Source organism: Venturia canescens, chromosome 10, assembly GCF_019457755.1.
Source record: "Venturia canescens isolate UGA chromosome 10, ASM1945775v1, whole genome shotgun sequence".
NCBI classification, from domain to species: domain Eukaryota; kingdom Metazoa; phylum Arthropoda; class Insecta; order Hymenoptera; family Ichneumonidae; genus Venturia; species Venturia canescens.
Genome location: NC_057430.1, coordinates 12,334,604 through 12,360,531, shown reverse-complemented (window position 1 = coordinate 12,360,531; position 25,928 = coordinate 12,334,604). Strand labels below are relative to the sequence as shown.

General features: G+C 41.6%; 1 protein-coding gene and 1 long non-coding RNA gene across 3 annotated transcripts in view; both read right to left on the bottom strand.

Annotated features, from left to right (window-relative positions):
- Nucleotides 1-8,100: 8,100 nt before the first annotated feature.
- On the bottom strand, nucleotides 8,101-12,125 carry LOC122417103 (uncharacterized). The gene is made up of 3 exons (XR_006262229.1): nucleotides 11,989-12,125; nucleotides 11,171-11,343; nucleotides 8,101-10,365 (listed from the first exon to the last, which is right to left on the bottom strand). It is a non-coding gene; the product is annotated as an uncharacterized lncRNA (long non-coding RNA).
- Nucleotides 12,126-13,446: 1,321 nt separating this feature from the next.
- The window catches only part of Best2 (bestrophin 2), a 38,975-nt gene continuing 26,493 nt past the window's right edge, over nucleotides 13,447-25,928 (bottom strand). For both annotated transcript variants that reach the window (XM_043430363.1, XM_043430364.1), the window contains exons 5-10: nucleotides 21,001-21,239; nucleotides 17,882-18,019; nucleotides 17,704-17,811; nucleotides 17,355-17,612; nucleotides 16,932-17,190; nucleotides 13,447-16,332 (exon numbers count right to left, since the gene is read on the bottom strand). In XM_043430363.1, coding sequence (XP_043286298.1) covers nucleotides 15,290-16,332; nucleotides 16,932-17,190; nucleotides 17,355-17,612; nucleotides 17,704-17,811; nucleotides 17,882-18,019; nucleotides 21,001-21,239 — 2,045 coding nt within the window. In that variant the 3' untranslated portion in view covers nucleotides 13,447-15,289. The remainder of the gene's footprint in view (nucleotides 16,333-16,931; nucleotides 17,191-17,354; nucleotides 17,613-17,703; nucleotides 17,812-17,881; nucleotides 18,020-21,000; nucleotides 21,240-25,928) is intronic.

Sequence of the window (25,928 nt, the reverse complement as noted above, 5' to 3'; positions counted from 1 at the left end):
ATGACCATCTCCGGGGTCCACTAATCTCCCGAGTCCTTGGGAGTCGATTCCCGAACAACGCGCTCACCGCAACCCCGCGGGGAACCCGAATCTCCTGCGATTGCGCAACGAGACGACGGTCTCCTGTTTATTTATCTTCTCGCGGGGATGTCTTCAGGGGCCCAACCTGACGCTCGCGCACACCCACGCCCGTACAAACGAGTGGTGAATAAAAGTGGAATTTGACGTTGATTCCGGGACGGAAGAGGCTGAGAGACTGAGAGAGAGAGAGAGGGAAAGGAAAAGAGAGTTATGTCAAAACGACGATGACGAGGACGATGACGATGCTGTATAACAGAGGCAACTCCCTAACGTAACACGTCCAGGTCCGAAGGGGGCCCGAGGAAGTATCCTCGCGTCTCTGTGTATCCTCGGGTAATAAAAGCACGTAGGTTACCGTGCGGCGCGTCGAGAGGGACTGCCCGGTATTCTCTCCATCTTCTCTTCTCGTTTCTCCTCCACTCGCGCGCGCGATGCCCGCTCGCGCAGAGAGTTCCTGCTCTTCCAACCTCCTCTCGTGCCTTCCTCGCTCTTCAGCTCGCTTCCCGCGCCGCCGCGCTCTCCGGAGGACTCCTTCCCTCCCCCTCTTTCCCTCTTTTTCCTCTTTCTCCAGGAGAAGTTCCTCTCTCGACCGCTGCGCGGCCTCGAGAGTCGCGCGCGGTCGCGCGGCTTTCACGGCGTGTCCGCGCGCACTCGCGATTCGCTCTCCGGTGCCCGGCCAGGGCCCCTCGTCAACTCCGCGCGGGGCGCACCAGCAGAGAGCCCTTGCGCTTTATGTTCGATATTAAATCGAACTTGGAGCCTCAAACTTTTGCGCGTCTAAAAGCGGCCTTCTCTCGAGGCTCGTGTTCCTCGGAGCTGTAATATTTTCCCTGCTTTCTCGCTTCGTTACCCGATCCCTCGAACTTTTCACCAGTTTCATTAGCCCTTAAAACTTATTTTTTCGATAATTCTCGATCTCTTTACGAGATGCACCTGCCCCTTGGATCGGCGAGAGGCCTCCTTTTATCACGAAACTCTGTTACTAGGCTTCCTTCTTGCCTCGATCATCCTTGTTTACTGCGCCTCCTCGTACTTTATCCTCGCACACTAAACACCGCTTGGTCTATCCGCGAAGCGTACTTGCGCTCGCGAAGAAGAGGCTCCGCGCGGAGCACCGTTGCTCGGCGTCGTGCACTCGACGAGAGCGTTCTCTCTCTTTCTCTCTCTCTCTCTCTCTCGAGCATAGGATCGAGCATAAATGTCTTGGGAGCCCGGGGATCGGGAACGCTCTGCTAGAATCTCGTTTTATAAACGAGAGCATCGCTGAATAATAATGTAATAATCGTATATTTAATACACCATGAGCCACGAAAGAGTTCACATCGCAATAATTTAATGGCTAACAAGTGTTGGTGCGCTCGTAACAAGATTACAGCGCACCATCGAGCCCCTCTTGGCCGCACGCGTGTATTTTACACTCGCCATAAAGTTCCTTTTTTCATCGGCTTTTGTAAATGCATCGCGAGGAAATAACCTCTCATAGTAGGAATCCATTGATAAATAATCGTGTTTCAAAGGCAATCGTTGAGGAATCAAAGGCTCGATTCTCCAACGAGATTGAAACTCGCGGCTCCGTAGGTGCTGAAAATTATAGCGTGCTAATGAAAAGAGCGAGGGACTCGGTAGAAGAATCGCATCGATTGCGCTCCGTTTCTATAAAAACATAAATAGCCGCGCGTATTGCGCATACGCTGGTGAGTACAAAAGCATTGATACTAATATAGATCTTGGTCGCGGTTGTGTACTATCAATGCTGCCGCGATTCCGGTACATAACTCTCGCGTATTTACAACCGGTAAGTAGCGATAGTAATAATGGCGAGCCCGAAGAGTGTCGGCGCGCCTCGCACAGGTACACTCGCTTCATCTATATTTATATAGACGCGTATAGCTTAACCGAGAACACAGAAAGTGCCGCGCTCGCGTTCTTCGGTGAATGAAACGTCGCGCGCCCGGCACGCTGCACACACAGGATCGTCAGGTTTTCGCTCTTTCTCTCTTGCCCCGACTGGTCTCGCCTGGCCGTACGCAATAATTACGTCTCTCAGCATCCCATAGAGACAATGGTGCAAGGCGAGGGGCTTGAAGCACTCGCGAACCGGCGTCTGCGCGCAGTTCATTAACCGTTGGATCCTCGAGAGCGAGCGAGGCTACCCTGCTCGCACGCCGCGTTGCATGTTCTACGTAAGAATGAAAACGCGACGCGCTCCTCCTCCGGACGCTCCTTCTCTAACCTTCCCTCATTTTTCTCCATTTTTTGCCTCATTGTGCGCGCTTTACTCTCAGCAGCGAGCTTCGCCCGCGTACTGAGTGACAACGGAGATTGGGGGCGAGCGGGAGCGGACTTGCGTGATATCCGTTGATGGCTCCACCGGCGTGATTTCCTTGAGAGACCGAGCGAGAAGCCTTCGTGCCTCTTCGTTATAATATGTGTGCAGCACTGATGCCCCGTGCCGATCGAAGCTTTTGTTGTTTAAATCCTTCGATCCGCCTGTCAATTACCGCTCGATACCCGTACGAATTCTTTGTTCAAACGCCTTATTCTCTTTTGTTGTCAGCCTGCTTTTTGCCCCTCGCCGCGCTCCTCTTTCATTCTTTTGCATCCATGGATCCTACAGACCGGAACAAAAAGTTGGGCTCGATTCCTCAGGACTTTTGGGCAAAGCGTGAGTTCAGTCGCACTCGTCATTTGCCTCAGTATCGCCTCCCTAATTGCACGCTACTCGGCCTGTCTACTCAACTTCAATCCCGTTGCCACCTTCTTGTCTTATGACTCCCGAAGGGCGAGTGATCGACGGAAGTTACCGGACGCCTCGTCTCTCATGGCTCCCAATATTTTTTATGACAGGATTCGAGACCACATATGAGCTTTGCGGAGCCGTAATCGGCGGCTACGCTCCCGTGCACGCGTGTCGACGTTTCAATACCAAGGCCTTAAATACGTCCAAAATTTTCAAAAAATCGATTTCTTACAGGTTTTTTATTATTCTCTATAGTTTTAGGCGCCTTTCTGTGAAAGTCGATTGCGAAAAGTCTTGTAGAAAACGTGACTGCCTGATGCGCACTTGAACCTTTAAATGCCCTTTTTCCTCAAAACTACTTTTTCTGGAACGGTCTGCATGATAGCTCGTACAGTTTTTTTTATATTTTTTGATGCTTAAATATTTAAATATTTGAAATTGTTTTCTCTGTAGTCTGTCGAGTCGGATTTTTGATACTGTGATTAAAAAATGTAACGAACGTAATTAAAGCGTGACATTTATGACACGAAATGCACACTTTTTTTCAAACTGCCGTAAATTGCTTAATCTTTCAAATTTCAAAAATCCGGCTCGAAGGACTTTATTTTATAACTACAACTTTATTTTACAAGAATCTTTTAACGTTTTGCAGATTTCAAGAAGAAACGACGTAGACCGTGGAGAATTTTTTTCACAGAGCTTCGAGAAACGTCATTTTTTATTTTGTAATTTTTGAAAAAAAAACGAAATAAATTTGTTTACAAAGTTTAAATACTATCAAACAATGTGGAAAAATGATTTTCATTAATTTCTATTGCCACCTCTTCTAAATAGAGTCTTTCTTTTAGCGTCTTTTAAGCACTGCTGGACGTATGTAAGCCTTTTAAAACATATGACGAATAATAATTCGAGGTAAAGAAAAGGATAAAAAGTGTTGCGGGTGGGAGGAGAGCGAGGAAACATTTGGAAGAGTCGTGCCTTGACAACCAGTCCACGCTCTCAACGCCTCTGACGTCCACGAGCGATTAAGGTCGCGTCATTTGAGCGAGCCATGCACACTCGGAAATGCCTTGCTCCGTGTCGCTCGTCCTGCGTATTTAAAATGTGAGCATTTCAACAGGTTTTTATTCCTCCAACATTTAAGCATGATTAATTTACAGGGCGCCTCCGAGTGCGTTTGAGCGCGCGTGGCGAATCGGAGAAAATGTTTTTCGCCATTGGAACCCCGCGCGAACTATTCCGGAGATTGGCTTCTCCGTTTGCCACTCTCTCATCGATTTATTTCGGTGGTTGTCTTTGGGTGCTCCGCATTTCCAAAAAGGCCAATAATTTCCTCGCTTCGACGCGTCTTCGTGCGCTCTCGCAGTGGATTCTGCCTTTTTACCGTGTGTCCCAGCGAGACTTACGTTGACAGTAATGTTTTGAGGTTGCCTTGCCGTCCCACGCGCGTACCGTCGCGCGTTTTCTCCCCCGCGGTACGACTTGATAAAAAAATAAGATTCCTCGGCGTTCTTCCGGCCGAACGAGAGCGCCAACTGACCGCGGCGGGATCACTCGGATCACTCGTACGATAACGTACTGGAGCAAGGAGCCATTCTTTCGTCTCGTCATCCACGCGGACATTCGTTCGTTTATTTTCCTGAGAACGAGACTTTTACAAAGGACGAGGTGCGAGGCGACTCTCCTCTGCAATGATACAATTGCTTTGTTGAACCATAACGCTCGCGATTGTTCGAGTGTGTCCAGCTCTCGTATAATATTTATCGTCTCGCTCCGCGTGCAACCTCCCGCGAGCCCTCGCTCGCGCGGGATAAAAAGTCGCCAAGGTTGAAGGACGCAAAAAGGGAGAAACGGAGGCGAGTGGAGAAAAAAAAAAAGAAGCGCGAAACCGAGAATAGTCTGCGGGGTACGAGGAACGATTGCTTTTGCGGGATTGCTTCCCCCTCCCCCGCCCCTTCCCGCCCTCGCTCCTCCTTTCTTTTTACCTCTCTGTGCGAGGTTTGCGCACGAGACGCAATTTCTAAAGAAACAAATTAAGCCGGCTCCGCGGCCTTTTGCGGCCAAGTGCGAGCCCTTTCTCAAAACGAATCGTTGGGCGTGCTTCAAGCGTTTATATTCCACGCTCACCAAAGATCACTCTCCCCGAGGAGACACAGCGCGCCACCATTTCTTTTCACACTCGTCTATACGCTCTTCTCTCCTTCCCTCATTCTTCTTCCGTCAGACTCAACTCACCGTGCGCATTGTGCCCGGATGTCGTATATATACGTAACAAATTGTATGCATTTTATCTTGTTATATTTTCTCGCATCGAGCCAAGCACGATCCTCGCCCATCTCTGGAGAGCACACGCGGTCGCGTGTCACTTGATAAATTGTACCGTGGCACGCACCACTCACGCTTCAACGCTCACCGTTATGCTAATTAGACGTCTAATCAAACTCTCCCATTATTTACGTTGACTTTGGACTTTCGCAATTTTCGTTGCATCGCGTTTCCTCCTTTTGTTACTCCATTCGAGATTCCCACTCCGTCGACTCTCTTACGCGAACGAATTTTTAGCAGCCTCTTATCCGGGACGATTAGTCACGATGAACGAATGACGATCGAACCCTTCCCGGAGCTATCGACGCTCACACCTTCGATTCCCACAGATTTATTTTGTATAATTGGAGAAAAAAAGAAACGAGTCTGCGACCTCGTTGAGAGTGTAAGTCATAAGCCAAGTAGATTCGCTCAAAAGGCTTTTCTCGTATTCCCACGCCCACGGACTAATATTACAGCTGTGCATTAAAGTTCCTCCACTTGTAACCTCTGCAAAGAGCTTTGGAATATTGTTTCAGGTACGAAGAACGAGAATGGGGGAGAACAGAAGTATCGAAGGAGCGTGTTTCATTTATTTCCGCTTTGGTTGCACTTTCCGTGCATTTCCACGTGGAATCGAACGCGCTCGTGTTTGCGGCTGTGTTAGAGGTGTTCGCCGAGAACAGCGACAACCCACATTATTTTCACTCGTTGAGAAATGTATTTTATTCTTATGGCGCAAATAAATTTATCGCTCAAAATCGTCGGCTCGATAGTCGTTGGCATGCGAGTGGGAATAACAGAGTTCGAAGTTTTTCTCTTTGTGGAAAATGGGGAATGTAAAACTTGGAAAAAACGAGCCGATCCGGAGACTCCGAAAGGAATTTCGCCATCTTTTCTTGTATTTTGACTTTTTGCTTGCATACTTTCGCTTTTCTTTCTTCTCTGACGACGAGACGAGAGTCATCGAATTCCAAATACGCCCCGAATGAATTTAGCATTATTCGTCAGTCGATTTGCGCACATGGGTTGGGCTTAGAGACTCGTGCACAAATACCACACCGCTGGACGGCACGAACACACGTACCGTCGAGGGCTCAGAAAGGAGAGAGGACGAAGACGTCAGTTTATCGTGAGAGACGTTTGCGGATCGGAAGTTGGCCGCTCCCGCTTTTGCCTCCGCCGTCTCGCCGCTTCTCCTTTCGCCTCCTTTTCACTCGTTCGATTCGACAAAACTTCAACCTCTTTGGCCAGCTTTCTATCTCACGCCCACGCGGCGCGTTTAACGTCGTCGTTCTGTGTCACGTCCTTAGCAGGGAAGACGATTTTTCGGGATTTTTCTCGACAGTGGGACGAAATATCGTGGCCGTCTTCTGTGATTTCGTCGATAAAAGTGACATTTTTTCCTCCGATTCTCTGATTATTGCGTCATTCGTGAAACGTTATTTTTTTAACGAATGAAAAAACACGTGAAGAATGGAGCGAGTCTCTGCCTGCTCACGTTTTTACGAGCGTATTCCTGATTCGAATTCACAAGTTGGATATCGCAGGAAGCAACGGGGAGAGCGAGCCTCAGACCAAAGCTAATATGAATCGGTCCGAGTACGAAGGCAGATGAGAACGAGGCCCAACCCAAGTTTGCCGATTGTAAGTGCAAACGCATGCTCCTCAAGATAAGAAATTCTCTCGGGGGCTACGAGCCTCGCCAACCACCCAACTCGTCACCCTGATTATCCGTAAAAAGCATAATAATTTATTGTTCTGTGTCCAGAAGCCCTTTTGCTTCTTCGCTACTTCCTCCGCAAGAATGCCAACTCCCTTGTCCTGGAAAGTAAGAAAACCTTCCGCCCGTCAGCGCTCTCGCAATTAGATTTTTCACTACGCCGCTGTCGAAGCGACGATTGCTCGAACAATTCGAGCGGCACAAGCGTTTCGAATTTCTTCTGCTTTCGCCAAATTTTATTTGCCTTCTCAAAGGAGACTCCGAAATTTTAGTTTTTCATGTTTTTCATTTTTCAAGTGGTAAACATCGCTGCACATGGGATTTTCTAGAAATATAATTTTTCTAAAATCTCTATTCATGCAGCAGAATTACTTTCAAGGTCATTTTTATCGAATTGAATAATTGCAAGTTCGTTTCTTTTAAGCCAAAAAAGTTATTTGCAGATTGTACATTTTGTTGATTTCACGAATTCCGATAGAAATGAACGCATCACTCGAATTCTTTTATCAGAAAAAATCATTTACTCGAAATCCACGAAAATCATATAACAAGGATTTGAAAAATTCTGGAATACTTCAACACTTCAATACTCGAGAAAACGATCAAGTTTCCATATTGTTGTCATCAGAATTGCAACTGTTGTACGCTCTTTCGATTTCACAACTTAAAGTAGATGGGCGATGATTATTATTTTTAATACACAATTTTATTATTGGATAAACATCTGAAGATTTCACTTTGACCATAAATTGAAACGTTTGGCAACGTAGAAGCTGCAACAGCTGCCGTTGCTTGTGTGTTTACTGTGCAAAGTGTAATTGTAATGGAGGAAAATGAACGATAAAAAAAGTTAACGTGATAAAAGTGGTCGTTTTGGAAAGATTGATAAAAGAAAACGTGGCAAGGCAAAAGGACGAGAAAATATGACCAAAAGGTCAAACTGACGTCACCTGTGAACAGGTACATGACAACTCCTTAATTTGCGAATTAACAAAACTGTGTGGAATCCTCAACACACGATTATTTGTGACATTTGAATAAAAAAAAATTTACACACTAATTTCCCCCATTGCTTGATCTTCGGCCCCCATCTTCTCTTCAACATTTGAAAATGTGATTTTGATGACGTTGGCGTGGGGTAAGTCAAGTCGGACTTGCATTTTTCAATGACATGAATTCTGGTATAATTTTGTGACCATTCACAGAACTTGAAAAACTCTGATTTATAGTTTAGCAATTTTAATAAATATCTTCACAGTTTTACATTCAATTATACGTCCGACCAAAATGGATTGAGGGCAAGAAGATTTCCCATTTATTTTTTCCAACAGAGCATCGTCAGAAAAATTTGAAATTCATTTGAGGAAATAAATGTTTGAATGCTTGACCGATTGAGTATCATCAATGCACTTAGAAATGTCTACTTTACCGACCCTCTCGTTGTGTTAGAAATCAAAGATTCTCACGGTTTTTTCGACCTGTCGGTCTTTCGCGGTTGTTACTGGAAGTTGGAACGGATAATCGTTATTGGTCGATAAAGTAGATTTCTTCTCTAAAATCCGATGCAGTCTTCCGGGGAAAAAAATTGATTAATTTTTTCAGATAAGGTGAGACGACTCGTTATTTTTTCTTTTTCTGCATTGTTCATAACAATCGATTACACAGGTCCAGAAAAAAGAACAATTTTTTGCGACGTTGATACAATTATGATATTCTTATATATTCTACACATCAAGGCTTTGTTTCAATGCCAAAAAACGCTTATAAATCCGCTAAAACTTCGTCAAGAGACGCGGCAGCGTCTTGATGTCAAGTATTGCAGAGAAAAATTTTGTAAGCAGAGCGAGTTAAGACGGGCCGTGTATTTTTACTCGGTTTCTTCTTACTTTTGAAGTTGAAGTGGCCGCCATTTGTAGGGAATTTGTTCGGTGAAAAAAATTAAAGTCCCATATGATAGTGGGATCTATGCGCTTCCTATGATAAAAAATTTTTTTAAACACTACTTTATCAATAAAATTATTGAAAAAACTCATATAAATATAAATAAATTTTGAGCCCTATTCTTAACGAAATGATCTCTTAATCCCACGACTTCTAAAAACTACGCAGTCGAGATTTTATAACTCACTTATCTCAAAAATTTTATATTTATGGGAATGTGGGGCAAAGTGGACACCCGGGGCAAAGTGGGCACTTCCAAAAATGAATAAAAAAATAATTTTTAACATTTTTTTTTCAACTCAGATTTTGGTTCCATAACCACTTCTACAAGTTTTTATGTGTTAATTGCTCAATTAATTTGGGATATTAAACGAGAAACTTGGAAAGTGTTAAATATAAAAATTGAAAATTTACCTTTTTTGTAAAATTTGTAATTTTACGAAATGGTTATTTTATTTGTATTTATTACAAAAATCGCATCGGTAACTGACGTCATCATCGTCGACACCTGCACACGGATGTGAGCCCACTTCCGACATGATATGCAGCAGATCCAATCTTCGATCGATTGGGAATAAAGCTCCTCGCAAAAAATGCACGAAACGTCTGATGACGAAAATTCAGCGGGCTTCTTCGGTTTTCTCGATTTTGTTGATTTCTTTTATTGTAAAAGAAAATTTCGTGTGCCACCAGTGAGTTAATTTTTTTTTTCATTAATTTTTGTACGAGATAGTCAAGAAAGAAATGGGATAAAGATATTTTTCTGTGAAAGAAAGATGTTTAGATTTAAGAGCTAAGTTTCTGATGAGGGAAGGAAAAATGTTTGTAATGGCCAAAAATCGAAAATGAGATTGGATCGAGGCTGCGTTCTCCTCCTTGCAGTGTTTGGTTTATCATTGTCTTTCAATATTTTCCAGGTGACGCGATGCAGTGATTTCGTAACATTTTGAACAGTGCGGATGATGTTTATTTTTAAAACTAATTTTCAAATCAACTACGCACATGAACAGGTACAATTCATATTTTGAAACGGGTGATTACTATGTGAGTTGCGTTTTGCCAAATGGAGGTAAGCGCGAACATTCACAATTTTAATAACTTCCTCTTTCCAAAATTTCATTATAAAAAAAAGGGGCAAAGTGGGCATAAAAATTTTTCCTCGCAACGAAGTGCCCACTTTGCCCCGTTTACATTTTTTTTTTTTTTTAAATACAAATTTCTTCCAATTTGATTGTACATGTGTGAAAATTAGTTTAAATTGTTATTTGAGCATTTTTTCTCAGAACAGGTGCCCACTTTGCCCCATAATTTTTTTTTTTAAGGATATGAAAAACAAGCATGGGGATTCAGTTTTTGGACAAAACAGTAGACGAAAGACCATATGTAAACCGATACATGTAGCTTAATCGCTTAGGATGCCCACTTTGCCCCACGTTCCCTTATAATTTAAAATTTTCCAAAGTCCAGCAGTAGTCAGCCATACGTTTATTCCATCCGCCCTGATAAAGTTTTTCCATTTCCATTTTATCTTGATGAAATTTTTCTCCTTGTTCCTCGATGAAATCCCCTAGATTGTCTGAAAAGTTATTAAGTTGTGAATGGAAAAAGTGTATCTTATAACTCGATCATTAAGCATCTTAGTATTTCATAATTTTTTAGCATCTTGACTACCAATTCCCTATAGTTTTCGTTTTTCTTGTTCTTTCTCATTCATTGTGCTGACAAATAATTAAGAAGTTTCGGTACAGGCGATACAATGTTGCCATGCTAAAACATGCCAAAAACATAAAAAATTTCAAAAAGTTCAGAAGTTTATAAAATTAGGTGAACATATTCTTTAGTGCCAAATTTGACAATACAATATTTTAAAGATTTTTCTACTACACAATTATCGAGTAATTGATCACTAAAGTTCACGTGTATAAGCATAGCGTTTTCATATGTATAGGTATACATTCCGGGCATAAGAAATCTGCTTTAATGCATAATTACTCGATAACTAGGTAGAAGAAAATTTTGAAAAAAATTGTGTTTTCGCACTTGATGTTGAAGAACATTATCACCAAATTTGATCAATTTCATAATATTTAGACTTCTGTACCGAAACTCCTTAATCTCTAAGCAATCCACGAATTTAGGGCCATCGAAAATACTTTCTTTTAATTTTGGGCCAGATACAGCTAGGAATAGCTTAACCGAAAAAATATTTTCCTTCCTTATTCAAAAGCTTTGACGAATTATTTCATCAAGCCAAGTTTCGTGTGTAAAGGAGGGAGAATTTTTGATGGATCAACCAAGGGTTGATTTATGATGTTTTTAGATCCAGTAAGGAAGAAAAATATAATTATTTTTTAAGTTTTCGAGTTTCATTAAAAGGGTACCTTTTCGGGTAGTAAGGAAATAGATTCGGCCAATTCTTCATGAGCCTTGTCTTTCGATTTGGATAATTTGCGACGAGTTTCGTTCATTTTTAACGGCAGCTCCCGTATGACTTTTATTGTGAAGATCAGCAACAACAAGAACCCGATCGATAGCACAATTATAAGGATCGTACCTGCAAGATTATATTTGAAATGTTAATTGTAAAATTAAAGAGGTAAAAGTTCAAAAAATTATCATCGTCTTTTTCAAGTGGCGCACGATATTTTTTAACCAATTAACCATAGAACGCATGACTGGGGTGTGAGCACACCCCACGCGAACTTCAAACTACGCTCCCGTCCTAACAAGCGACATTATCGACTGATTATCGACGGATTTTTTAATATATAAATTCAATTGAAATTAGTTTTATCATACATCATTCTTTTCGTTATAAAAAAACGAAGAAAATGGTGTAGGATAAAGTCAGTTTAGCATCATACGACCGGATTTATAAGCAGAAAAAGAGTGGGGTGCATTCAAACCCCGGTCATGAGGTTGAGGGTATGAAAAAAGGCACATGAGGTGTAGGGTTAAATAGATCGATGAATGGGAGCATCGATTCACCTTGGTTGAGTAGAATAGAGGCGAGTTGAATAAATAAATTCATCTATGAGATCGACGAATAAAAAAACTAATGAATCGATAACGGATTTTGATTTTTGAACGTACGAAGTTTAGTTGACGTTTGTTAATCTTTTACTGTCGATAATACTTTTAACTATTAAATAGTTTTTTATTCCTAAATTATTTTTAAATTAATGACGTAATTACTAACTCTGGAGTTTCTTCTTCTTCAGATTCTCCATTTTTCCGCAACTACTTCGTTTCACACTCTCTCACAATTTTGATGGCGTACGAGGAAACCACTTTCAACTACAGCGATAACATCTTTTCCGAAAGTTTTGATGTCGGAGATGCTTTCGGATGCAGGCTGCCAATGTCGATGGCCGTGTCATCTTAGTCCCGTGTATTTTCATGCACAGTCATAACGTGCTAGAATGTGAATATTGAATAGTCTAAATCTGCTATTTATAAAACATTCTTCTTATCTTAATTGCACGTGCATGTTTAATCTTCATAACCTTGGGGAGGCATCGCGGAACAGTACCGATCGGTCTCCTCCGTCACGATTATTCACATTTCAGATGAAATATATAAGAAACTCGTGACGTGGTTATTCTACGAAGACCGTTTTTCCAACGATAGCGGAAATCTTTTTGTGTTCAAAATCAGTTTGAATATTTTTAAAAATTGATCTAGATTCCCGGCACGTTCGTCGGTTCGTATACATGAAATTTAGAGCGAATGTCAGTGAAGTGAAAAAATATATAAATGATACAATTATTCGTAATTTTATAATAAAATTATCTATTGAAAGATTAGTAGAAAGAGATGAACGATTGGTCTCGTTGAATATTCATACGAAAACTGCCGTTTTTTCGCTACAATTTCTTTTTTCGCGACAATCACACTTTGCCATGGTCTTCCATTTTTTTTCTAAATCCAAGCACTGATTTTGTGATGTTCAACCAAGTTGAGCAACGAGTCTGAAAAGAAAATTCAAAAATAAAAGTTCAAATAATAAACAAGGCCTTGTGACGTTACAGGAGCGATTTAAAAATAAAATTTTGGGGCATTAACGAAATAAAAGTTATCCAACTGCGATAAAGATATTCCCAGATGAAGCAGAAATGCTGAGAGTTTGAGTTACTCTTCGCTGAATCAAACATTGAACGTAGTTCATAGAAAATTGTTTTCCCAATTCCACGGAAGATTTATAGTGGCTAGAGACTTTAAGGATTTCCGTGGGAATTCGATTTCACATGATTTTCTTGGTTTCATAAGTGATTCAGATTATTCCGTAATGAATATGCTGTCACGCAATCCTCGATAAAAAATTATTTCAAACAATTATAAACCACTATGAAAAATAATGATTAAAGAAGTATTTCGTTCAAACGAAGAAGCACGTTTGCTCGACATTTCAAACGATTTGAAGAAAAAATGTATTTTCTGCAACCAATAAAAACATTAGCGTTCCTAGACTCGTCACTAGGACGATTTCAGTAATCGATGCAGCATCCAAATCATTTCTTATTAACATAAAAATATTGTTCGGAATGAATCGAGCGCATTTTGAGTTTTGGTTGCATAAAAATTTCATCGATCCCACAGACTTTCGTACTCAAACAACCCATTCAATTTTCCCTCCAAGTAAATAAACACGAAAAAATATGTTAAGCCGTTTATTGGACAGATAATAAATTGCAAAGGATGAAAAATCATTAAGTATCACTAAAATTCTACAAGACGGAGGTGTAAACATAATTTCCTCATCGTTCTACCTATTGCACGGAAGTCACCTTTGCGTTGATGCATTTTGTTGAGAGAACAAACGCTGAGCCACGCGTACTACATCCAGACGAGTAGTAGTTTTCAAAAATTCATTAAATTCGCCACAACTCGTTTCAATTGATTTATTATTCAAAATTCATCTCTAATACGAACAAGTGTATACCTATATTTTCATTATTATATAAAATATTGAGATAAACGTACGTAACGACCACGAGAGTTCAAATTTACAGCGCAAATCTTTCGTTCCTATGTACAAATACTGTCGATTAAATAACTATGGTATAAGGAGCAATCGTGCTTAATAAAATAGCATCGAGCACTCCGCGAGATATGTGTGCGTCCTTGGATTACAAACGATATCAATATAGTCGTTAAATAATATAAAAATAAGCATTTTTTCAGGCCCTTTGTTTCTCGTTTACAAAAATTGCACATCATTTGTTGTATACGATAAAAAGGAGGCCGGATTTCTCGCGACAACAAACAGCTTTGTCTTCAACTTATAAACGGCGTATACGAAGCACCATTTTCGGAGATAAATCATCATGAATTACTTGACTTTCTCTCTTGCCACGCTCTTCATTTAATCTATATTTATACAAGTGTTATGCGAGAATGGCAAATATGGCTTCTCGAATGAAAAGAAGAATAAACAATAATAATAATGATAATAATGTATACGAAGTTTCTGTACACGCGCGTTGTCAATGGCCTCGAGTCTTCTAAACTATAAATTAATTAAATGATTTATCAACAATCCTAACATTTCGTTTTTATCATTTTTTTTGTCATTCCGCCCGAAATCGCGGTATTCCGAACTTCCGAACCCGCTTGACGTCGTATAAAAAAGAGCCTCCGCCTAATCGCGCAAAATAATAAATAAATAAAAGTGGCATTGAAAACCAAGAGAATGATATTCGTTATTTTAGTGGGAATAAACCGTAGTCGACGTCATGAAAATCTCAGGCTCGACTTAATCTTCCTTCATATTTTCCTTTACTTTGAACTAAAAAAATGGACAAATATCTTTGTAAATTTATCACTGCGAAGTGAACTGAGTCTCTGTCTAGCTGAAATTCCAGTATTTTATACTCATTTATTCATTTGTATGATAATTCGCTCGAGGGACAGATCGAGTCGATAAATCGCGTTGAAGTATCTTCCAAGATTTTTCGTCTTATCACAACGGACAACGATATTTTATTCGAAATAAACTAAAAGCAGGAAAAATCTTTGAAATCGTTTCAACGCCGTAATGTTATCGTTACAACTTAGTGTCGAGTTTCCCATTCGATTATAACGAATCCAACAGTGCCCTTGCAGTGGCACGACCGTTTAAATTACAATATTTACAATGTGATGCGTTCGCTCATACACGCACGTAAAATTATTCGCAAACTTTCATCGTTCAAGACTCGCTCACTGCTCTTAGAGACTCGATAGTCGTCAGAATGAAAATCACACTAATGGACGGATAATTAGCTTCGACAAAGGAACAGAACGACGAGAAGTAAATATGATTCGTAACGGACAGTAACGAGGAAAATTATTTTTGTCAATTGACATGGTTCAATCGTGAATTGAGTCGGGAACGAATGAATTTGCGAAAGAAAAATGTGATGGAAAGGGGCACATGGAAATGAGATAAAATTGATCGATTTTGAAGTTGATCCCAGTGCTAGTAGCCGTCGGAGAAGGGAGGAAGAAAAACGACGAGTTCAGACGTAAACTTCGCCTCTTTTGCTACCAGGGACATTGGTAGTGGCAGGTGCGCCAGCGAAGAGGGAAGAGTTGGTGGTAGCAGGAGTGCTGATTCGTCTGAGTGGTTCGTGGTGTCTCGTTTTCGCGGCTTCGACCCCAACGCTTCCGGTTCGATGCCTGACTTCGGTGTGATTAAGTTGTCCGAGTGGATCGTAACTGGAATTGGTTTGGGTGCTTTGCGTCCCGACCGTTAGCTCGTCGCGGTTTGGAAGAGAGCCTGCGTGTGGGAGAGACATGCTTCGATCTTCGCGAACCTGCATCATGACCGGTGGTCCAGGGAGGGAAGCCGATCGTCGAGCTCGAGCTTCGGCATTGGCGCGTTCTTTTTCCTGCGTGGTGCTCGGCTTGATGGCGTAGCCGTTGAGTTTTTCAGGGCTCATAAGAATGGGCGAGCGATCGTTATAGTTATCGAAGGTCGGTGTGGAGTTTTGGCTGCCCGGTAGGCTCGTGCGTTCCCCGATGAGGGGCGTCCTTCGTTCTTCGTGGCCGGCGACGCTTTCGCTTCGACTGCTCGCGCTCGCGCTCCCACCCGATCCTTCCTCCTCGCTGCTGTTCACCTCTGTCAAGGTCGCCTGCAGCCCGCTCAACGGCTGGACGTTTATCCTCGGCATCGAGGAGGACGTCGTTGTGACCAATCCCAAATGCGTCAGCTGGCTCATCGTCACCGGCGTCAACGTCATCGGCGTCACCAAGCCTGCACCCGTCAACGTCGGCGACAATACCGCTTGCGCCAGGGCCGCTGTTCCACCCTTTCCTGAATTCGGTGCAACTTCTGACTCCGCTATGGGCGACAGCACCACCTGCACCACCGGAAGCTCCGTCGGATAATGACCGTTCGCTGGTATCACGCCAACGACACCGGCTCCGATGCTCGCCGCGTTGCTGGCTGAAAGCGCGAGCCTCTGCTCACGATCCACAACCTCTTTGGTCACGTCCGGTGTCGGGATACGCGGACGGTTTTTCAACGACACCGGCACTGATTGCAGCTTCGTCATTGTACCTGAAATTATCGAAAGGAGCAAACTATCAACTCGTGTTTCCTTCGGCTTTTCACTCTCGATAAATTAAACAGAGAAATTAGGAATTATTTATCGATCTCATGCCCATTTTTTCCTTCATTTATGTACCAACGATTCTCTCTCTCTCTCTTTCTCTCTCTCTTCCTTTTGTTCCATCGAAATCATCCAAGCGATCATTAAAACGTACAGATTTAATGGACGCAGATGATTCCCTCGGACACGATTCTTCTCGCGGCATTTACGACTTCCCGGTAAAATTATTCACGAATGTGTTACGTAAGACGACCGACGATCGGATCATCTCCGTCGAATGCACGTGCATGAGAAAATTTCTCGCTACTGCGAGATTCTCGCGAACTTTGATCGACGCCCTTGAACGAAAGTGTCGGTCGCACTTCCCGAGAACGCCTCACCTTTCATCACAATTCCAGCGCACCTTCACAGGGTTCCCGTTATTTTGTAATTCTATCGATTCACGCGAATTTTCAATCGAATCGCTCATTTTCCCGGTCCGTTAAGTTATTTGCGGTGAAGAAATTATCTCCGTTTCGTCCTTTGAAATGGGATTTTTGGCTCTCACCTTGACGACCCATCCTCTGGCTCCTCACGCTCTTCCGACCGACGAGACGATCGTACAGCGACATCTTCGGGTTCATGTTATTCGTCTGCGGCAAACCACCCGTTTCAGGACTGCTGTAAACACTGTTGTGACGATTCCTCGCAAAAAAACCTCCCCCGCTGCTGTAAGTCGTCGAGGAACTTCGGACTGAGCCCATTCGCGTTATTTGACGTTGCAGCCAATTTTTTCGTCGCTCCACCAGCGGCGTGTCGACGCTTTCCTGGAAATGGAGCTTGAATTATTCTCCGATTACTCGTGTCAATTAGAAGGATTTTTCGTTTCTGAGAGAACAAGAATTCACTGCAAAATTCACTGCGATAATCCAACGTCAAATTTCTATCGACAATTTATATTTCTCTGCTCATCTAGTGAACCGAAACTTACGTAATCGGCGTACATGTCGTCCTGGTGCGTCTTTCTATGCTGGCTGTGATTGTGATGATTGCCAAGAATGACGTTCGCGTACAGAGAATCGCTCTCCTTGACTTTGTAATGTTCAGCCGATCCCTTCGGCTCTTCTTTCCGATACTGCTCGCTTGCGACCGTGTAAGGCAAATCCTTCGGGATGACTTCGTCCCAGTATTGGTCTTTGAGAAGCTCGGGATGTTCTTCGTGCATTTCGTCGACGATCATGTACCCAGCCTGGAGAAAAAACGAATTCGAATTGATTTTAAATTTAGCAAAATAAAATAAGGACGATTGGCCCTGAAAACATAGCAAAATCGGTCTCCACCTTGATGTGACGATCGATCAGCCAATTCAGTTCTATGTCGTCGTCGTCCTCGCCGAAAGGGTTGATCAGCACTTCCGCGACTTTCAGCCAACCAACGTAAAAGCAAAACTGTCGAAAAATTGATGAAATGAGATTAGGAAAAATTGACACAATTTTTCAAATGCAATAAAATATCAACCTGCAGGGTTGTGAAGACTGGAAAATACATGTCAGGCTCTTCGTATTTTCCGGATGGTACTCCGTTCGGTGGACGCTCAACGAATTGTCTGCCGAGCAGAGCCGAGAAGAAGTACGCATACAGCGATAACGTAACGACCTGGAAACAAAAAATGAACGCACAGATTTTTGAATCGTCGATATTTTAGCTCGGCTTCACAGCTGTGCGAGCCGGGGGATAATAGAAAGTCTCTCGATCATATTTAACGTAATGTTGTTAAGTACGTAAGAGCTGGAAAGTGATCGCCATTTAATTTAAACATAATGTATGTACATGGGGATACGAAGCGATGTAAATCCGTGCGGAGCATCGAAAAATCCGATCTCGCGAGGCTCTCGTAACGTCTCTCTGGAACAATAAGGCGATGCTGGCGAATGCTCACGAGCTCGTAGCGAGCACCTTCCACATCTATGAGCTACACGCACGACAAATATTCCGCCTACGCAATTTTTTCCTTCCCGCGAACCGTTTTTTTGCACATATTGTGAACAAAAACTGGAACTTTCTCCGTGTGTTGCAGCGAATAAATCGCGGTTTTAAATTCGCCTTCAAACGCGGCAGAGGCGAGACGAGATTTCGTTGCTGCAGCTCCCTCCCCTTCCTTCTTCGCTGCTTTTTGTTTCCTTACGTAAAGTTCGACTTTACGAAGAAAGCCGATTCAGGCGGAACGAAATGAAGCAGACGAGTCTGCGCCAATCATTTTTAATCGAGTCTATTTTTTTTCACTTTTCGACCTCATCTACCCACGATCATTGTGTAAGAGGAATAAGTGAGAGTGCGCTTCCCTCGCGCTGTTCGAGGAAACAAAAAATGTGTATCAAGGTCTCATCTCGCCTCGGACGTTACCTCGCGATCGTGGGGAAGGTCGGCCAGGAAACCCGCGCGGTTTTCCCAACGCTGCGATTCCCCGTAAATATAGAAACAGGCGATTTCGTTGCGTAAAGAGCTCTGATCGATGAATTTCGCGTCAAAGCGATCGATCGATTGTCTGCATTCGCGTGGCGAGCAAAATGGATCTGAATTTGATGAACGACATTTTTTTATACTCCAACGCGAATCCGGTTTTTTGGCACGTGGATCGAGGAAATTTCTCGAGGTTCTTTGTCGCTGCTGGTATTTTTTTCCTGATTCGAATCAAGAAGATAAATGCGTACGAGGACGCGAATTATAAACGAAGCAAATAAATTCCTGGGAGGAACCACCAAATATTCTCGTCGAGACAAAACAACACGCGAAAAGTGTGCGCAGATGCATAATTATTCAAGTAAAATTAAGTGAGTGAATTAAGCGAGTGAGTTAATTGACGGAGCACGAGTACGTGGTCGTGCAATCGATAATCGCGCTCGTGTCTCGTTTATTGAGACGTCAATATAAATATTTAGCAAACGACGAGGAGCAGCGAACCGTGCTTGCTGAAATGAGAGTACAGGAAATAAAAATCGACCGGAAATTAGTTGTTGTAAAGCGTCGTGAAAAAAAAAAAAATACGAATCGAGTCACGAAGAAAATGTATTGGAAAATCAATTTTTGTATTATTCCAAGAAATTTCATTCCCACAACCGTTCTAATGATCTTAATAATCACGTACATGCCTGAGCGCTTAAATTACTTGAATCTTCTGCAGGCTCTTCTTCAACAAAATGTCAGATAAAAAAAAGAGAAAAATTAGCTCTTGTAGCATTTTTTCCGACTCCTTGGCGCCACTGAAAATCGTCATAATAACAATAATAATAATAACAGGAGGACCCCTCTATTAGGGAAGTTGCACTTGTGAATAATTAGCGTTGCACAACTCACGAGCACTCCGCGGAGGAATTATGCGGCGAGAGGAAGAAAGAGGCAGCAGAAATAGAGAGAAAGAATTGTCTAATTGCTCGGAGAACTAGCGAACGAAACTTCTCGCGTGAACAAGGATTCCTTACGAACGAGCCTCGTGTCAAAAACGAACGCGATTCCGGATGTTGGTATATATGGGAATAAAATATAATGAACCTGAAAGTAGGGGAATCAGCGTTTGACGATGATTTTCTTTTTTTATCCTTAAATTTTTCAAAATGAATCTGTTTCAGTATGATGGACTAATCTTGGTTTCAGTAGAAAAAATTGTGATTCAGAGAACTGAAGATAGCCGTGAGTTTTCCATAAAAATGAAAATCGACTTATTTTATTGGCTCGCCGTGCACTTTTTTCTCCTTTGCATGAATCGTTATCGGTTTCTGGAAGCGCACCGTTAAAAAAAGGCGATAAAATGGAATTTTGCATAGTAACGAATTCCTGAATTCGGTATCTGACACCAAGAAATTTGCGAAAGAGTGTTCGCTCCTCGTAAAGTTATTGAAATAGAATTAACGAGCGTGTAATGGTATTTATTACTGTAATGAAAAAATTTGGTGAAAAAAACGTTTTTTCGACGCGCTCCGAAGCGACGGTAATTACGTCGCGTGTACACGAACTGCGTGTTTTAGGAGTCAAATACGAAAAGGAATTAGAAAAAAAGGAAGGTTATAAAACAAACGAATGCTCTCCAGATGAGAAACGTGCAATTATTTTACTACGTGCTATAACAACGAGTGGACCGAGATGTCGATGAAGACGTCAGAAAGCTTGAGAAGCTACTACAATGGGGATCTAGTCGAAGTAGGAAAAACGGAAGAGCGCGCACTGCCAATTACGATTAAGTTACGCTTCTTCTAATGCGAACACTTCATTTTAAAAACCACAAATAAGATTTTTATCTGTAATAAATTAAACTCGCAATTCCTCTGAGATTTACGTTTTTTCAATGATCTCACATGGGAGATTAATCGAAAGATAAAATGACGAGGCGGAAGGATAAAAAATTGGGAAAAAACAATGAAAAAACAGTCAAAGTTACTCGAAAATGAAAAAAAGTCGAACATTTTTTTTTCTTTCAATCAGCTCGTCGCTGCGTCCGCTTTATTCGTACTTATTTTATACCGCAATGACGCAGATGTCGGGAAAACAGCGACATAACAATAATAAATAATAATAGAGACCGGAGTGATGATAATGGCGGGATAATCGTTGAATATATGTGTGGAAAATATTAGGTTACTCACCTGCGTGTAAACAAGAGGAACGCAAACAGTGTCGTAACCGATTAGTGCACCTAACCTCTTCCGGATGTCACTGAGCTCAACGAGCAACGTCTGAACAACTTGATCGCTCGTTATCAAGGACTCTTTTCTCGCTCGATTTATTATATTCGTCGCCCAAACAAGCGGCATCCAGTACTTCGACATTGCTGCTTTTTTGTTCATCATTTCGAAGATTTTTTTTTCTGATTCCATCATGAGACCTGGAAGGAAAGAAAATGGAAAAATTAAGGGGATTCTTACGAGGGGGAATCAAATACTTTAAGGAATTTTGTTGTTTTCTTTGAAAAATCCAGAATTTTTTAAAGTCGTTTTAAAATAAATGGGACGAAGCGACGAGTTCTCGCTCGTTAAAATCCTCGGAAAACGTTCAATCTTCTACTTTTTCCCAGCGAAAATTCAGCTGGAAAAATTTATTGCTAAACCAGAATTTTCGGGAGCTCATGGAAACCTTTTTTGGTTCCAACGTTGGTCAGAGAAAATGACATGAATTAAATGGACGAAAGGCAAACTTTTATTGGTCTGAAAACGAAGGGAAAAATTTCAACATCACCAAACCACCGGAAAAGTGCAATAATGTGAGTTTGCCAATACCGCCGGAAGCTGGAGACTTTCGCTTGGGGAATTTGATCTAAAAAATTACGAATCCCTACTCAAAACGGTCAGGATCAACCCGATGAAGAATCGTCACTGAATTCATTGATTGAATGCTCGAGTCATTCGATTTCCCACGATCCTGTCGCAGGCCACAATGATCCTGGCCGGACGAAACGTCAAAAAAGTCCTACATAATTTTCGCTGTCGATTATACGACATTCGTAATCGAACGAATTCCGTAATATTTCCGTAAACGAGTAAAAATCTTCAGGAGCTCGTCTCCGTGGCTAATAAATGATAAAATCTGTGTTTTTTTTCTTTTTAGTACCCTCAGCATTAGAATTCATCGCTCTCTCTCTCTTTCTCTCTGACGAGCGAAGATCTGTGAAGATTCAATATTCATTTTTCTCAAAATATTTATCCGGTTAATCGGCAGCGGATAAAAAAACGTGTATAAAAATGCATGATTCATTCCAGGAAAAAATGTCCATCAACAAATTCTCGAATAAGCGAATATTTTCTTCGCACTTTCCGAGACATTGAATTTCGCGCGTGCTAAATATTGTGAAGAAATCGTCAAATGTATTGACATGACGAATGTTATCGATTAGCCAAATGACCGAGTCGACGCGATCCGATAAGCGACGACTTTGCAGTCTCCGATTTAATTTATCGCTCCGTCGCTTCGAGCACCACGGCGCGAGGATGCTGCGACGTGCTTTGGATAATTGCGGTGATGCGCCATCGGCTTATACGACCTCGTAAACAAACGTGAGTGCAGTGCTACATGCGCTCATGAAATATAGAAACGACTCCGAGAGACATTCGATATTTCAATCAAACGATCACTTCGATCACGAGTTCTCGAGCTTGTTCAAGATTTTCAACAAACAAAAACTTACACGAAATTTTTCAAATCTACATTCTCCTTCTCCGAATTTTTACTTTCGAAGAACTTTATTCCCATGTTTTAAAGAAACGTCGTCACAGCAGTGAGTTTCAATGCCGGCACCAGGATGCCCCGGAAACGAAACGAGCATATGCGAACGAGATGAAAGTTCGGTTTTATCGCTCATGAAAGTGAGTCAAGAGTTTTTAGCGATGCCCACTAAATCATTAGGCAGGCCGTTAATATGAAATGAGAATAATGATAAATAAATTAAATAAATAAAAAGAAAAACAAGCCTCACGTGGAAGAAACAAAAACTGTCGGAGTGCATAACTGCCGTTAGAGATCTCGAAAGCTTGAAAAATACTCATAAATGATAAAAATGATAAAAGAAATTGAAGAACGAGGGACAAGATGAATAAATGAAGCAACGTAATCGTCTTGCAGTGCTTAAAAAATAAATAAATAAATAAATTGCCTCACGATTGGCACAATCGTATGCAAATTTTTGATCGATGACTCCTTCGCGCTCGCGACTCGTACGAAATTTGCGTAACGCAAGACGAAATCGTTCGGACGAGGTATTTCCCTGGCGATGGGCAAACACAGCATAAATGTAGGTCTTGGGTTTCGCGTTATTCGCACATTTCCCACGTAGACGATGTAATTGATGACGCATTGGCAAACGCGTCTGGTAAAATCCCCGGTGGTCAATGCTCCTGGGTCGTTTGTGTTGATCATCGCATGCGGTTATTCGGCGACAAAATATTCCACGGATTTGAAAAGTTCTTGTGGATTCTGGACGTGGAGATGGTCCATTCGTGGGATCCGTTGGCGGGCTTTGGTTTCGCAAACTCTGGTGACACACAGCTGCGGCGCTAATGACCGTTAATTGTCGCTTCAAATGGGGGTTCGATCTATGGATGAGTCGTGTCGAGGCTCGTTCACGCTGAGAGAGAGAGAGAGAGACGAGCTGCTGGCAAGAAGAAACAAAGTGCGAGAACCGTTACCGTTACGACCGAGTGATACTTTTTCGACTCCTCGTTCGCCTCGGTGCGATGGAAATTCATTGTGGGATTGTATCGTAAGCGTTATCGTTATATCTAAGAATCAGCTGTCGAATCGTTCGAAGAATTCGACGAAAATAATTTATTTTGAGTGCTTTCCTCTCGAGTGCTCCTCGCACTTTTCTCCATCTTGCTTTCCCTCTTTCGTTTCTTCCCACTACCAGCAGCCCCCGAGTTCTTTTTTCTCGTTATTTATCTGCCGATAAAAAGTGAAATTTATGCACGAAGACAGAGTCGGTTAAAAAATGATGAAAATTCGTGCGATCGTTAAAAATTTATCTTCGACGTTGTGCTCTTCTCGCCGATGCTCTTTGATGCCGCGATCCGCACTGCATCCGGGCAGCCGCACTCGCTCGTTTCAGTCGACAGGGACAGAACCTGCCCGCGCCACGAGAGCTGTACACTCGAGTTCAAGGCACCCGGAGAATCCTTGCCCGCGCGAGCCAAGGTCGTTCGTAAAGCATCAAAAAACGAACGCCAATCCCTCGGCGAAATAAAAAAAAAAAAAGAACGAAACTGAGCTGCGGACTTCTCGGCGATTCTGATCCTCGCCACTTATCCGCACGTCCTGGACTCGTTATTATTCTCCTCCGTCTTACAGCACCAACATTCACGAAACATGTTACGTGGACTCGTGTCCCCCCCCCCCATGTCGCTGAAGTTTCCAACGTTGGACTTCAACGAAATTGGAAAAAAAATTTCGATTCACCTCTTTTTTATTTCACGAATCACTTCGTGAGGTCAGAAAAGGAAGACATGCCAAGTTTGGTCGACAAACTCGTTCCGGAACACCCTCATTCAAAAATCGAAAAAATGACCTCCCACCACGGGTTCGAAACATGTTTCATGCGATTCTGAGTCGAATGAGACAAAGTTGTAATGGACCGAAAAAAAAAAAATTTCGAAGGCAATAGACTTAGAAAAAATTCCAAAATTCAAAAATTTCGAAATTTTTCGAAAATTACAAAAATCGAAAAAATGACCTCCCACGATGGGTTTGAAACATATTTCACGCGATTCTAAGTCGAATGAGACAAAGTTGTAATGACCGAAAAAAAAAAAAAATTTCGAAGGCAATAGACTATGGAAAAATTCCAAAATTCAAAAATTTCGAAATTTTTCGAAAATTACAAAAATCGAAAAAATGACCTCCCACGATGGGTTTGAAACATATTTCACGCGATTCTAAGTCGAATGAGACAAAGTTGTAATGACCGAAAAAAAAAAAAAATTTCGAAGGCAATAGACTATGGAAAAATTCCAAAATTCAAAAATTTCGAAATTTTTCGAAAATCGCAAAAATCGAAAAAATGACCTCCCACGATGGGTTTGAAACATATTTCACGCGATTCTGAGTCGAATGAGACAAAGTTGTAATGACCGAAAAAAAAAAAAATTTCGAAGGCAATAGACTATGGAAAAATTCCAAAATTCAAAAATTTCGAAATTTTTCGAAAATCGCAAAAATCGAAAAAATGACCTCCCACGATGGGTTTGAAACATATTTCACGCGATTCTGAGTCGAATGAGACAAAGTTGTAATGACCGAAAAAAAAAAAAAATTTCGAAGGCAATAGACTATGGAAAAATTCCAAAATTCAAAAATTTCGAAATTTTTCGAAAATCGCAAAAATCGAAAAAATGACCTCCCACGATGGGTTTGAAACATATTTCACGCGATTCTGAGTCGAATGAGACAAAGTTGTAATGACCGAAAAAAAAAAAAAATTTCGAAGGCAATAGACTTAGAAAAAATTCCAAAATTCAAAAATTTCGAATTTTTTCGAAAATCGCAAAAATCGAAAAAATGACCTCCCACCACGGGTTCGAAACATGTTTCATGCGATTCTGAGTCGAATGAGACAAAGTTGTAATGGACCGAAAAAAAAAAAATTTCGAAGGCAATAGACTTAGAAAAAATTCCAAAATTCAAAAATTTCGAAATTTTTCGAAAATTACAAAAATCGAAAAAATGACCTCCCACGATGGGTTTGAAACATATTTCACGCGATTCTAAGTCGAATGAGACAAAGTTGTAATGACCGAAAAAAAAAAAAAATTTCGAAGGCAATAGACTATGGAAAAATTCCAAAATTCAAAAATTTCGAAATTTTTCGAAAATTACAAAAATCGAAAAAATGACCTCCCACGATGGGTTTGAAACATATTTCACGCGATTCTAAGTCGAATGAGACAAAGTTGTAATGACCGAAAAAAAAAAAAAATTTCGAAGGCAATAGACTATGGAAAAATTCCAAAATTCAAAAATTTCGAAATTTTTCGAAAATCGCAAAAATCGAAAAAATGACCTCCCACGATGGGTTTGAAACATATTTCAC